Source organism: Heterocephalus glaber, unplaced genomic scaffold (assembly GCF_053883595.1).
Source record: "Heterocephalus glaber isolate CG9 unplaced genomic scaffold, H.glaber_assembly_v1.0 deba00001757, whole genome shotgun sequence".
NCBI classification, from domain to species: domain Eukaryota; kingdom Metazoa; phylum Chordata; class Mammalia; order Rodentia; family Bathyergidae; genus Heterocephalus; species Heterocephalus glaber.
In genome coordinates this window covers 900485-915620 of record NW_028258454.1, presented here as the reverse complement: position 1 = coordinate 915620, position 15136 = coordinate 900485, and the positions used below count along the sequence as shown (strand labels likewise).

The 15136-nt window shown below is 34.6% G+C and overlaps 1 protein-coding gene across 3 annotated transcripts in view; it reads left to right on the top strand.

The window, feature by feature from the left end:
• The window catches only part of Tent2 (terminal nucleotidyltransferase 2), a 59163-nt gene extending 45282 nt beyond the window's left edge, over positions 1 to 13881 (top strand). Inside the window, exons 13-16 of one of the 3 annotated variants that reach the window (XM_004870214.3) lie at positions 4100 to 4236; positions 8769 to 8860; positions 11350 to 11429; positions 12483 to 13881. In XM_004870214.3, the coding sequence (XP_004870271.1) occupies positions 4100 to 4236; positions 8769 to 8860; positions 11350 to 11429; positions 12483 to 12557 (384 nt within the window). In that variant the 3' untranslated portion in view covers positions 12558 to 13881. The remainder of the gene's footprint in view (positions 1 to 4099; positions 4237 to 8768; positions 8861 to 11349; positions 11430 to 12482) is intronic. The other 2 variants (XM_004870213.3, XM_087201167.1) reach the window with 2 other exon arrangements.
• Positions 13882 to 15136: the final 1255 nt, after the last annotated feature.

Here is a 15136-nt window from a genome sequence, read left to right as displayed (position 1 = left end):
CTAACGGAACAAGCAAATCAGCCTGTTTATTATTAGTAATAACCATCATTTATTTAATATCCAAAATTTCATACACAATTTCTTTAATTCTGAACACATGAACTTATAAGGTATTGTCTGTTTCAAATGTGAAGAGACTAACATTATATAAAATTATGATTGATTCAAATGCTATAATCACAAATAATAGATAAAAAAGTGGTATTTTTTTCATTATACTACATTTCTTAGGGAAGGCTCTTCCCTAATAACTTTTCACCTAATTTCTCTTCCTTATCAAATTTTATTTGTATATACCTGATCATTCCTGTTTGGATGCTTTTCTTTAAGAAAAGCAGATAGGGCAAAATTTAAGCTTACATATGTAAGCTTGAGAATGATTTAGAACTTAACCAAAATTTTTTTTTGTTCTTTACAAAGGGAAAATTTTGGCTGAGCCTGGTGGCACATATCTACTGTAAGCACAGCACTCTGGGAGGTTGAGGCAACTTAGTAGGACCCTATCACAAAGTAAAAAAATTAAGGGATGGGAATGCAGCTCAGTGCAAAGGCCCTGGGTTCAGTCCCCAATATTGAAACACACATACATAGGAAAAGAAAATGTTCATGTTTCATATGTTCATATTGTTCCTTCTTGTCTGTCTGTCTGTCTGTCTATCTTTCTATCTGGGATCTAACTCAGGACCTTTCTCAGGCCAGGCAAGCACTGTACCACTGACCTGCACCCCAGCCCTGGATGTAATATTTAAAGTACTTATTCAAGATATTGATACATTTCATTTTGCTTATGATATTGAGTGTGAAAGGGAGGGGTGAAAACATCATTATCTCTAAAAGTTGTGTTGTGTAGAATTATTGAGCATTCCTACTTCCCATTGACTTAAAAAAGCAATATAAATGATGGAGCCAGTCTTACTCTTGAAAGTGCTTAATTGTCCAAATTTCAAACTTTGAAGGTTAAAGTAAGAAACCATGTCACAACCTCAGAAAAAGGATAGAATCTGGCAGAAAATATTTTTGCCATTTTTGGTAGGTAGTTGTGTGGATAAAAATTAAAGACTTCAGGTGTTTTCAGGAGGTTGCTTTTAAATATGTGTTAGCTTGGCCTTGGTTTAAGAGAGATGGAAGATTATATATCATTAAAAATGTCAACATTTTAAATACTATTTGGAAAATAGTTTTAGGAATTAGTAGGTCATTATACATTTGATGATTTTGAATCTGAAGATAAGATCCCAGAAATGTAATAAATCTTTATTTTATTTAAAAATAAAACAGTAAATATCAGTAATCTAAAAAATCTAATTCATGAAAAAATAGATATCATTTGAATTGCTTTTCCACTCTTAGACTCTAATGTTAAGGCTACTTTTTCCCCCTTCAATTTTGTCTTGCTCTTTGAATGCTTTCTAATGTATTAACTCGTTTGGCACATCTTTATCCTACCTGAAGTATTGTATATTTTTCTTACACAGGTAACTGCAAGAGGGAGCTCTCTTTTAAAGTTTTTATTGACATCTTTCTTAAAGCAGAGAATCTTTCTGTAATGTGGATGATTGCAAAAACTGAGAATTTAAGGATAGTATTCCCATTTCCTTGTAGCTCTGTTTCTTTTTACATTTGACCTTCCCCTTCAGTTTGACCTCAGTAAACATGACATGACTCTTGTTTATGATCATGAAAAGAGAAGACTGATCAAATTGTTGGTCCAAGATTATGCAACATTTTAAGAGAGGAGATCTGGACCGGGGATTTAGCTCAGTGGTTCCGCTGCCTGCCTCGCCAAGTGCAAGGTCCCGAGTTCGATCCCTGATACCAAAAAAAAAAAAAAAGAGAAGAGCTCTTACAACTCTTCAATTTTAATCTTACTGCTGATATATATATATATATATATTTTTTTTTTTTTTTTGGTGCCGGGGATTGAACTCGGGTCCTTGCACTTGCACAGCAGGTGGTGAAACCACTGAGCTAAATTCCCAGCCGCTAATATTTTCTTTAAATTATTCAACAAAAAGCCTTCAGATCAGGAGTTATTAAATAGGAACCCACTGTTTGACTTTCAAAATTTTTAATTGACATTTAAGGATTGTGCCTACTGCCTTTCTTATCATTTGATCTACATTATACCTTTGATTTAGTTCTCCAGAAAATATTTAAATTTTATAGTTTTAAATAATGTTACCCTAAGTCCAGCTTTGTACCTAACAAGTAAGAGACAAAAGGCTGTAAGGCAGTGTTCTTTCTTTTGCCTTTACTCTTTTTTTTTTTTTGGTACCGGGGATCGAACTCCGGTTCTTGCGTTTCCGCAGCAGGCAACGAAACCATTGAGCTAAATCCCTGGCCCTGCCTTTACTCTTGATTGTAAATTGAGATAGTTTTCCTAGCTCCCATCTTAATTTCTACTTGAGTGTTATGATAGCTATTAGAAACATAAGAATAAGTCCCTAGGTTCAGGAATGCAAGCTTTATCAATTGTGTTTGGAGGGTCCGGGGATTTAGCTCAGTGGTTCTGGTGCCTGCCTCGAAAGCGCAAGGACCCGAGTTTGATCCCTGGTACCATAAAAAAAAAAACTTTGAACAATTGTGGTTGGAATAGAAATTTTCTTCTAAAAAAGGGAATCACTTCTGATAGGTGAACATTATTTGTAGAATTATAGGCAATATAACTAGGGAGTGAATATTTTTATTGTTTTGCTCTTGTTTTTATTGATACTTTTTGAGAACTAGCATTCAGTAATTCACTACCTTCTATCTGTGTGCTACATTTAGTTATTTAGGATGCTTTTACATTTTATTTAACTTGATATTATTTAGATGTTATCCATTGAAATAACACCTATAAGTCCATGGTTTTTGTGTTACATAGGTGTTTTGTGTTAAGGTTTTTGTATGACAACCTTACCTCTAGTTGTCATTCTGTTACTTTAACCATTTGCTTTTGAAAAAACCAGTTTCTATTCTGATGGCAGTGGTGAAATACAGAAAACCATTTTTGATGTCACTGTACAAATTACCTTGTTTTCTGCCAGATGCAGTGGCTCATGTTTGTAATCTCAGCTACTCAGGAAACTGAGGCAGGAGGAGCACAAGTACAAGCCCAGACTGGGCAACCTGGTTTTTGAGGCCCTACCACAAAAAACAAAACAGGACTGGGAATGTAGACCAATCCCAATGGTAGAGTGCTTTTCTAGTGTGTTTTCAGTTCCAGAAAAATGAAGGAATGAAAGAAATTAGAAAAGAAGGAAAAAAGGATTATCTTTGAACTTACGAGTATATATTAGTTAAAAATCTCAATATTCACTTAGTATTTTCAGATCTAGTACTTGCTGGTAATACAGGGAAGATCAGATATGAAAATTTATAGTATACCACAGGCCAAAAAGAAGTACCTATTAGTATTTTTTCTAATGAATGTCTTCTTTGGGCCTGGATTGGAAGCAGTTAATACCTTCCCTTATTACTATTGAGGTAAAAGTTTGGTAAATATTACTTGTTTGTAAGTGTGCTATCTTTCTTCTTTTCCCTGCTTTTATTTTTTTCAGGTTCATTTTAAACATCTATCTTCTTTTCCTTCTGAAATACAAAATACAAAAACCTAATAAAACAATTAAAAAAACCCTTAAAATCAGTGTAAGTATGTTTCACATAATGGAAGCTCCTTTTGTGGCCTTTGAAAGAAAATTAAGTGGTGCGTAGACAAAGCTGTTAACTGTGCTTGATTCAGCCTTCATACATAAAGTACATCTGCTGCTTGTAGGAACAGTTAAGGAGATACATGTATGAAAATACTCCTGTGTTACTGGGTGGAGTCATGGTGTATGTAATATTTTATGTATAAGCTAGAAATCTTTTGTTACCATGAAGATTTTAACTAAGTGATATATTCAAGCCAAGGATTAGAGTATCTTCGTTTTTTCAGGTACCTTTGGGCTTATTCAAATTATTGCTAAAATCTTTAGTGGAAGAAAATCTTCAAGTTTCCAAATTGTCAATACAAAGAAAATTTCTTCTTTCTTCAAAGAATCTAGATCAGGATTTATAAAGTTTTTTAGTGTGTATTTGAAATGGCTTCACATTTTTCCTTTTTGTTTTTAAACAGGAATCTTTTAGTTCTGCTATACAGTTGCACCTTGTACATCAGACTCCATGTAATATTCCTCCTTACCTCTCAAAGAATGAATCAAGTCTTGGGGACCTCTTACTGGGCTTTCTTAAATATTATGCTACAGAATTTGAGTAAGTAAAACCTTACAGTTTTAGTTTTACTTGATTCATTGTGATCCCGTTTTATGTTTAGCTGCCTCATTTTATAGTAGGGCATATATGTCCTCTTTTTCAGTCTTGTGTAGTTTGGAACATCTATTTTCCAGGAACTTAAAATTTATAGTAAAAAATACAGCTAATGATAAACTTGGAAAAGTTGAATTTATGCTTGATGTCTGAATAAGGGGTTGTATTAGTATGATATGCAAATCAAAGGCTGTATCTTTTCCTTTTTTGTTTTGAGAGCAATGTGTAAACAAACAGTGTACAATCAGGATGGAGAGAACTAAAAGTTTTTTGGGAGTTCTAAATTCAGATAGAGTGTGACTAGGAATTGTTTGCAGATCTTACCAGTCTGGAAAAGTTGGAGGAAGAAGAGAAAGGAGTTAGAATTTTACATTCTTAGAGGAGGATACAGTGACCTTAGCATACTGTTTTAAAGGGATTTGAAGAGGGCAATACTAATAAGTTGTTAATAATTGTGGCAAAATACTTCTAAGCAGAATATGTGCATTATCTAAGTTTACATGATAACTGTGAGGTCGTATTATATCACGCCCTCATACTTTATCAGTGAGGCATAGAGAAAGAACAGGTTGAGAGAGAATAATTTACCCAAAGGTGTCTTTGCTAGTATGGGTCATTTTTCAGGTAGTTTGCCTAAACCTACGGCAACCTACATGGTGAACTTACAGTGCATGTGCCTCAGTGGGCTGTTGGTTATCATTCAAAGCTCTAAAAGGTTTGTCATCACTGGTCTAAGATTTTACACCTAACTATGACACTTACAGCAGTGTTGGTATTGTCTTTTCTGCAGTGATGCTTGTAGCTCTATAAAGAAACTACTCGAAAGATGATTTACAGTGTAGCACATAAAAGAAGAAACATTATTCAGATTCTTCAAAGTTCAGTTTCTACCAGACTGCTTATGCCTGTTTTATTTGCCTTTCTGCCCCTAGTATCTTGCCCAGTGCCAGATAGTGGGTTCCTGGTAAGTACTTACTATAATTACGAAGTAGAAGTTGAGGTTGTAGCCTAGACTCAAAGATCCTTAAAGTAATTTAAAAGTTACTGAGCAGGGAAAGTACTGGAGGAAAGTAGTTCAGTAAGAATGAAGTTAAAATGATCCAGATTAAAAAGTTTTCAGGATCTGAATGTAAGTCCCAAGCGACTGTGATGATAAAAACAAGAGCCTTCATCTATGTGAAAAAGAAGAAAAATTGTAAAATTACATGTGACATAAGGAGATTGTGAAGAGTTTAATGGGTGTTCTAAAATTACTTTTTAAGATGTTGCAACACTAATACTTTTTTAGGACCTGTTTACCTAGTTCCCTGTATATTTAAATGATGGCTATGTATTTTGTTTAATACTTAAAAATACCTCTGCCAAGTTTAGGAAATTGGTGTGTGTGAAACTTAACCACAGCAATACAGCTATATAGTAGGAGAACTGGGATTCAAGTGCAGGTCTGTCTCTGAAACTGCAACATTGTTAGACTGTATTGACCTCACCTATGGGGTCATATAAGTTAGGCACTGGGAGGCATTCAAGGGAAAAGGATTCACAAAAGAAAGATGAATTTCTCCCATATATAAAGTTATGTGATACACATACTCTGAAAATCAGCTGTTTGTTGGACTGAAACAAGATGGTGGTGTGTAAGTTTGTGTGTTGGTTTAATATTAATAGGAATTATCTTGCTGTACCAAATGATAATACTAGGGTGCCAGTGCTTGGAAAGAGATTTTGAAACTTCATCATACAGCACTTTTGCATTGTTCATAAAAGATATTCAGAAATTTGACTGCAGGGAGCTCAGTTGGGAGTACAGTCATAGTAATGGATTAGGTGCTGTGAAAAGAATTCTGGAAGCTGTTAAAATGTATATAAGGACTTCTTCTGAACTTTGGGATATTAAATTTTAAAATTCCCTCTATTTAAAAGATAGAATTAAGTGCCTGGAAAAGGATGTTTAAGAATGTGGTATAAACGTCACAGATGTTTTTTTTATATGGCTATTTAAAAAACATTAATTTCTAGCTGGGCACAGTGGCACGTGCCCATAGTCCCACCTACTCTAGGGGCTGAGGCAGGAAGATTAAACATAGGCATTCAGGGCCAGTCTCTAAGATAGCCAGATCACATCTCTTTAAAAAAAAAAAAGGAAAATAAAAGTAATTATCACTTATATCTTGCCATTCAAAATCCTTAAGTGAAGCTTGAAGTCAGGCTTCCGGAATTGAACAGGAAACAGTGAACTGATGCTAAGTGACTATAAAGTTCAGAAGACTGGCAAATAAATGATAGTTAAGAATGGATTAGTCTGGTAAAGGGCTTAATTCTGGCTTGTGTGTTTTAAAAAAAATGAATAAGGAAAATAGTTCTAAATTGCCATTTAAATTCATTGACTAAATGATGGTGATCCAGAATCCTTTTGGCTATTGTGACTCTGCTCGATAGTTTGCCCTGCACTGTAGGGTTTGTTTTTTTCTCTCTTTTTGCCTAGTTTATTTGGTCCAAACTCGGTCTGCAGAGCCTATTTTTCCTTCTCTTTAATAAGTGTGAAACTTTGCCGCCGTTTTAAAAAGATGAAAACCAACTTTATTTTTCTTTCAAGTACTTCAGATGATGTAGGCATTTAAATAACTGTTACCTAGGCTGGTTGAAGCTTAAACAGTACCTGGTTAGGGACAATTAATAAAATGCATATACGTGTTACATACTGTTGACCCAGTTTAGAACTCAGTTATGGTAAATAATACAAATTCAGGTTTGAAGTTAATACGAATGCAATAGTGAAAATTGAGTTCCTTTCATTAAGAAATCAAAACTTGTAATTTAAAGCAGGATATAGTATGTATGTGTGTGTATATTTTGGAGGGAGCTAGGAGGAATTGAACTCAGGGCCTTGCACTTGCCAGACGGTTGCTGTGCTGCTGAGCTACATCCCCGGCCCAGGATATAGTATTTTAATACTCTTTTATTTCTTTTTGGATTGCTAAGAGATTGAACCTAGGGTCTAGCACATGCTGTGAAAGTGCTCTGCAGCTGAACTTTTAAGAAAAGTTTGGAAACTTTGTGACAGAGCAGACTCTTCCTTTTCTGTTTGGACCCCCCACCCCCTTCCAATCCTCAGACCCACAACCTGTCCCATCTTTCCTCTTCTCCTCTGGGTGTTGAACTCAGGGCCTCTGCACTGAACTACATCCTTAGTCTTTTTTATTTTGAGACAGGGTCTTACTGAGTTTCTAAATTGTCCAGGCTGGGCTCAAACTTATGATCTTGCTGCCTCAGCCTTCCAGAGTTGTAGGTATTACAGGCATGCCCAGACTTTTTGGAGTTCATACTAATGTAACTGCAGTACATGAGGGACCTAAAATGAAAGGACTGAAAGCTCTCCATAGAATGTATTTACACACTACTCTTGATGAAAACAAAATAGAAAATGATACTTGCAGGCTGTGTCACAACGACCAAAATTCACAGCATACACAATTTTTCTTCTATATTTAATATAGAAATTAACCACAACATTTCCAGAAACAACATCTTACTGGACCCAAGATTATATTCTTAGAAGATTTTCTGATACATTGAGGAAGAGTAGGGTGAGTGGAATTGGGAGGTCCCAAGTCATAGTCTGTGTTTGCCAAAATGGTAGAGAAAGCTAATGTTGTCAAAGAAAAGATTTCAGTCATTTCTCAGATTGATTTTTCTCTTGTATATAAGCCAAGTAGTCATATTTTTGGTTGTTTCTTGAAAGTAAAAAAATACTTGTAATAACTGCTAGAAAGGAGAACATTTTAAAAAATCTTTGAAAAGGCGAAATATAAAGTTGTGTATACTGCGTATCAAATAATTAACCTTCAGGCATGTTGATAAAACTGTTTCACTTGAATAAAATTTTACTATTAACAGCTGCATCTGATATGTAACCGTAATAGTAAGTTTTTGTAGAGTATTGTGTTCTTAAAACAGTATCCAGTTGCTTACTTTAGAAAATTAGAAAATTTTCTCCTAGGTCATACAAATAAAGAAGATATACCTGAACAAAAATTATTTATTGGTTCCAGAAAACAACATAAGAAGAATATCTCTGTTTTAACGAATGAAAAATTCTTACTATTAGCAGTTTTTATATATTTTTGCTTACTTGCACTTTTAAAATTTTTCTCTACTGCTTCATGTATTTAGTAAATGTGTATTAATATGTATTAAGTAACTGTGAACAGTGAAAAATAGATGAGTATCTTAATCTTGGAGCTTTCATTCTACTTGGGGAAACACACAATAAATAACAATATAATAGATAGCAGAAGAAAATAAGCAAGTGGATGATAAGTGCTCTGTAGAGTACAAAAAATAGAGGAGGCAAATGGACATTGTGCTGAGGCTTGAGGCTTATTTTGGTATTTGTTAAGATAATAAGGTAGGCTTTACTGCTGATACAATAAAAGGGAAATTTATGAAAATAGTTGACATTAATGCTTTTCTTCTTATAGCTGGAACAGTCAAATGATTTCAGTCCGTGAAGCCAAAGCCATTCCAAGGCCTGATGGTATTGAGTGGAGAAATAAATACATCTGTGTAGAAGGTAGTTCCCCATGACTGCTCTTCACCATTCATTTAGTGTCATGGTACTGAGAGGATTACCACTGCTTATAGCTTGTATTTCAGTGAAAAAATGATATATTTATGTTCTGAAATGATTTACGAATCTTCTAACTTTAAACTTTTAATTTAAAACATGATTTAAAATTCTTCAATTGTGATAAATAATAAATTTCTAGTTGGTAAGATTTGCGCCATTTTTATGCATTCTTCTTGTGGTTGATTCTTAATCTCATGGTTTATAGATGTAAAAAATATAATCTTTATATGATTCTTATATTGAAATAAAATAATTTATTTTACATTAAAATATTGTTATGTAAGCTAGATTTTTATGAACTTGATTTTACTTTAAAAATTAAATGATCTGAAGATAATTTTGTTCTCTAAAGTTAATTTACATGTGGTTGAATATAAGTTAGAAACATTTTATGTGAATCGGTGGGAAACTGACTCCAGGAGGCAAAATTGACAGCACTTGCCTAACATGCATGAGGCCCTGGGTTGGTCCCCAGCACTTCCCAAAGAAAGGAAAACAAATGGCTCTCATCGATGCCAAATTGGAGACCTTTGCAAATCTCGATGAGTTGAGATGAGTTGACAATCAGCATCATCAGATTGAGAATATTTTATTTTATTTTTATTTTTTATTTTTTTTTGGTACCAGGGATCAAACTCGGGTCCTTGGCTGCTTGCGCAGCAGGTGGTGAAACCACTGAGCTAAATCACCGGCCCTAAGAATATTTTAATCTTGGATTATATGTAGCATCTTAAGTTTGTTAAATAGAATTTAAATCTGCTATGGCGTTTGGTTTTTTTATAAATTGTACAATAAGTATATTATTTTAGTTATTTGTGTTCTTCTGAATATGAAACACTGTTGTAAAGTGTTATGTGTGATATGATCTAATACAGTTTGGCATATGACCTTATTCTAGTTAAAAAAAAAAAACCTCATAGTATTGTGACCAAAAAAATACCTCCTTTTAAAAATAGTCTTTCTAAGCAATATAAAATAGAGGAATTTAAAAAATTTTGAACCTGCTTTGATTATATGGCTAAAGTGAACCTATCAGGTCTCCTATTCTTTCAAACTTTTTCTGGATCTTTCCTCTTAGCTACCTTTGTTCTTTCTAGCAACTTCATTTTTTTCTCTTCCATCCTTCCCTTTCAGCTGGAAGGCATTCAGTCGTTTATCTTTGAAAAGTACACTTGGCATGATCTTTCTAAGTACTCCCTCCTCCTATTTTTCAGTGCCAAAATTCTTTTTTTTTTTTTGGTACCGGATATTGAACTCGGGACCTTGGGCTTGAGAGGCAGGCACCGGAACCACTGAGCTAAATCCCCAGCCCAGCACCAAAATTCTTAATCTCTAGTAATTTTTACCATATACCAACATTGTCATCCCTTCTCATTGCTAATGTCCTATATTATCCTCCACTTCTGAATATTATCTTCTGTTTCTTTGGCTTCTTCTGGGTTCTTTCTTTTTCTCTATAGCCTCTTCTATCTTGTGGGTGAAGGGTGAGTGGTGTCAAGGTATTTACATAGAAGGTATGTGTTAGGGACTCACACAAAAAAACACCACCTTCTGGTCTTCTCTGCTTGCTATTTTGATTTCTGTCTTTGTGAACCAGATTTCTCGTATCTCTTTCTAAAGACACACACCATACTCCCTGAACTGTTGACCAATTGACCTTTTCCTGCGGGACAAAATCAGCTTTTAAATTAAAATTAAATTTAAAATTACCTTTCTCTAACATTTGCCATCAGGCACTTCTCTTGAATATAGTGCTTTATTCTTCTAGACAATGTTTTATTCTTTAAATTTTTATTCCCCTGCGGGTAGGTTCTTGAATCTCTGTAATTCTTCAGAAATCTTAGCACTTTTATGATTTAGACTTAACATACCTATGCTGATGATTTATTTTTTTGTCACCCTTTCACTGAATTCTAGCTATCTCATTAGATAGCTTATAATTATATTAAACCTTTCTTTTTTTTTGGTATTGGGGATTGGACTTGGGTCCTTGCCCTTGAGGAGTAGGCGGCAGAACCACTGAGCTAAATCCCCAGCTCTATATTAAACCTTTCTATATTCATAAATCTAGTAAAGATATTAGAACAGACCACATGAAATTAACTTTTATATGTCAAAAGTGATCATATATTGGCAATTTCATGTACTTGAGCCTAATGAAAAAATTATGGTGGCTGGGTGTGATGGTGCATGCTTGTTGTCCCAGCACTTGGGAGATAGAGGCAGGAGGATTACTGAAAGTTCAAGGCCAGCCGGGGCTACATAGTGAGTTTAAGACCAGCCTGTCTCAACCAAAAAAAGAAGGGGGGATATAGCTTAGGCAGAGTGCTTGCATAGCATTAACATGCACAAGACCCCGGGTTTTATCCCTGACACCTCAAAAAAAGCTCATTTTAATTCTTTCTTCTTTATATGTACATTTAACATTGCAGAACCTTTTGATGGAACAAATACAGCCAGAGCCGTGCATGAAAAACAGAAGTTTGACATGATCAAAGATCAATTTTTAAAGGTAAACAGTGTGTCAGATTAACTTTGGAAACTTTAATGAACTAGTGTGCTTTGAAAATGGGGAAGAGGCTAGATGTGTTGCTCAGTGGTAGAATGCTTGCCTAACGTGCAAGGATCTGAATTTGGAGGAAAAAATTTTATGTGATAGGATAGGATAATCCTGATTTCTAAGTTTTGAAGTCATTAACGTAACACAGTAGGAAATTCATTGCTTGATGTTAGATGTACTTTTCCATCAGAACTAGGTGTTTTCATTCATATGATTTTCGCTTTTTTGGAAATAAACATTTTTATGGAGATTAAAAACTCCCAAAATGATTGAATAAAACCAAATGAACTCTTCCTTCCTTTAAATATCAGTAAATTTATTATAGTCTTGGAAGGAAGCTGAAGTTTAATCCATGCATTTCCTTCTTTATACCCTACTGCCACAGGGAATTGTAGTGCTGTTTTATCTTTACTATTTTGAAAAGTTAAAAAAAATTACACTTGTGCTTATGTCCATGATATGAACTTATTCATCAGTGGTTTTGCTGTCTGAGGTCCCTATCTTCAGGGAATAGAAATGTAGTGTAGCATGAGACATAGGAAGGATTGCTTCAGAAGAGAAAAGGACCAGAGAACTAAGAAGTCATTTTAGAGGCATAACTTTTTTTTTTTGGTATGGGGATCAAACTTAGGACCTTGTGTTTGCTAGGCAGGCCGCACCTCTGAGCTAAATCCCCGGGGCCAAGCTTTTCACTATTTAGTCATACAAATGGATTTTACTCTAATAACTGTTAAAAATGCAAGTCTTACATTATCCTTCAGATTAGGCCTTGGGTGCCATGCTCCATACATACCTGTAATCACAGCATTTTAGGAGTTTGAGGCAGGAGGTTCACAAGATCAATTCTTGCTTGCACAATTTAGCAACACCTGGTCTCAAAAAAGAAAAGAAAAAGGAAAACATAGGTCCTCTCAGTTTGTCAGCCAGAATAGGAAAATTTGACCTGCAAATGTAGAGGTTTTAAATAACATTTTCTTTTATGTTTTGAATTTCTTTCTCTCCTAGTCATTTCACAGATTGAAAAACAAAAGAGATTTGAACAGTATACTACCTTTAAGAACTGCTCTCCTGAAAAGATAACTGACCTCTATTTCTTAAATTCTTCTGAGAAATAAAGAACAAGAGTTACATCATAATACATTTTGTTTACCTCCATCATAGTTTCTTTTTAATTGTTCTTCTTGTTTTCATGTTTTATTTTTAAAAGGACATACTTATATAAAGATTGCATATTTTATTATATTTCTTAATAAAATCTTTTGATTTAAAAATGTATTTTTGAAAATGTTTACATTGATGATTAGTAATATTATGGCATGAATTTTCAGGTGATCAAATAAAATATATTTTGGGAATTACCTGAACCAGTAACAGATTTTTGATACAACTTTGACTATTCACAAGCTAATATGAAAGAGTTGTGTGGAATTTTGGAAAAGGTCTAATTCATCAAACTTAAAGTGTCACCTATAGTAGATGGTTTGTTGTCTCAGTCTGTTCTAGTGGAGATTCAAGTCAGTTTTTGTTATTTGAAGCAAAATAAAATGTTTTATATCAGTGAAATCACTGCAGAGTCATGAAATACTGGACAATTGCCTTAAGTCTTCATTTGCCTCCCCGGAATAGACTGAGGCTTTGGCTGTGTCTGTATAGCATTTCTTGAGTGCTTTCTGAGACTGGGAGACACTCTTGAGATGGCTTTAGATTTTGTGTGGAAACAACAATACATTTTGCCCTGTAGTATGGTAATGTGAGCGCTTAAGGCAGTCACTGAACTGTTAGTGAGTTGTTTCAAAGACTTTGAAAAGATTAAGTCTTCTGTGTTTTATGATAGCATAGTGCAATGTGTACTTCTATTTTCCTGCTTTTGTTGTTTGCCCTGTGATATGAAGCACAAACTGAAACATCAAAGTTAAGATTATATCCTATTTGTAGAATCAGAATTTTTTTCTGTGCCATTATAGGATTGTTATCTAAACTGGAATTTGTAGGCAGTAAGCCATTACAAAGTGTTTCAGGTAAGTTGTAATAAAATAATTATAAAAACACTTTGTTTATAAAATACCTTTTTTAGTATTTTACACCTGAAGTAGTGTTAGCTGCTAAAAAAGCTGCAGTGTTTATTAAAGTTGTTTTTAACTTATGTAAATATTTGTACATTGGTCAGTGCCTGTAAATTTAAATATAAAAAGTAATCTTGAAAACAGTTTTAACTTTCAGAAGCACTGCAAACTTCTTTCAGACCTACTGTAGAACAGTTTGTTCCTCTAATGAATTTTTTGCAGGCCAACTCAAAAGCTAAAACTTTTGCTTTTCTTTGACATGTAAAAGGTGCATATTTTCATTTTCTTAAGTTTAAATTTTTGTATGTCAAATGGAATAAAGTTTATATATGGAAATTGTTGAGATGTTTACAGTGAAAGTCTTTGCTTTTGAAGTGAGATTGAGGCTGTAGTTACCATCTAGAACTGGTTGAATCCATTTTTTATGCTTGATTATTTAGATTAGAAATGTCAGGTAAAAGGCTGAAGACCAAGACCAGACCAGGCCACAACAAGCCTTTATCAGGGGAATAGATCTGCCAGGCTATCTCTGAACAAAGGAGAGACAAAAGTGATATGGCTGGGCCAGGGAGAGTCTTTTATAGAGACTGGGGTGGGGTTTGTAGGGGCTGAGGTGGGGTTGAGTGAGGTAGTGACTAGGGAATGGAGGAGCTGGTGATGTCACTAGGTGGTAGGAGGTGAGCGAGTATTAAGTTACTCTCTAGGCGGGAACAGGGGCATGCTGGGAAGAAGGATTCTTTGGTGGGAGCAACCATCTTGGCATGACATCACACAGGGGAGGGGGCAAGGCACGATAGGAAGAGGGCAGCTACTATACATAATAGCTGCTGAGGTAGTGGGAGACCTATCAAAAACAATCTGAAAGAAATTAAGTTCACTTATGGTCAAACAAGCCAACACCCCATTTCTCTGGGAAGTTGTTCCATGAAGGTGAATTTTAAAACGTGTAAAATACTGTACTTTGTATACAGTTATTTTTTATATGAATATTTTTCTTGGAAAAGTCTAAATTTATTATGCATCGTGATACTATCAGAATGTATTGAGTATAATTGATATTCTAGGGATGAGTCTGGGTGGTCATCTGAATAATAGCCATGGTACTGTGCAAGTAGTACTGTGCAGGTCTCAGGGATGAGGAAGAGTGGAGGGTGCTCTCCCCCTACCATAGGATGACATTTCCTAATAAAGCTCCAGAATTTATCACGATATGAACTCCTTCACTGCCACTGTTCTTACCTTTCAGTGACCCTATCCTTACTACTCCTTTTCAGCTGATTCTAACAAATAGGTGAAGAAGTTAACCAACTTAATTTTAAACCAGTGGCTGACACAAGCTTATGGCCTTTATGATGGTCCAAATATGTCAGATAAGTGTGCTGTTAGTATGAGAGAGAATTGTTTAGGCTTATTTTCCATCGCAGTTACTTATTTGATGAATATTAAATCATTTTATTTTCTGTTTGTATTAATCTGCATTTCTATGTATTTGTACATGTTGTTACTCCTAGAAAGTTAAAGATGTGCACTTTGTGGTGCGGTTGAAAATTCGTATTGATTTGAACTAGGGTCTTTGCACATAAATCTTGTAGCCAT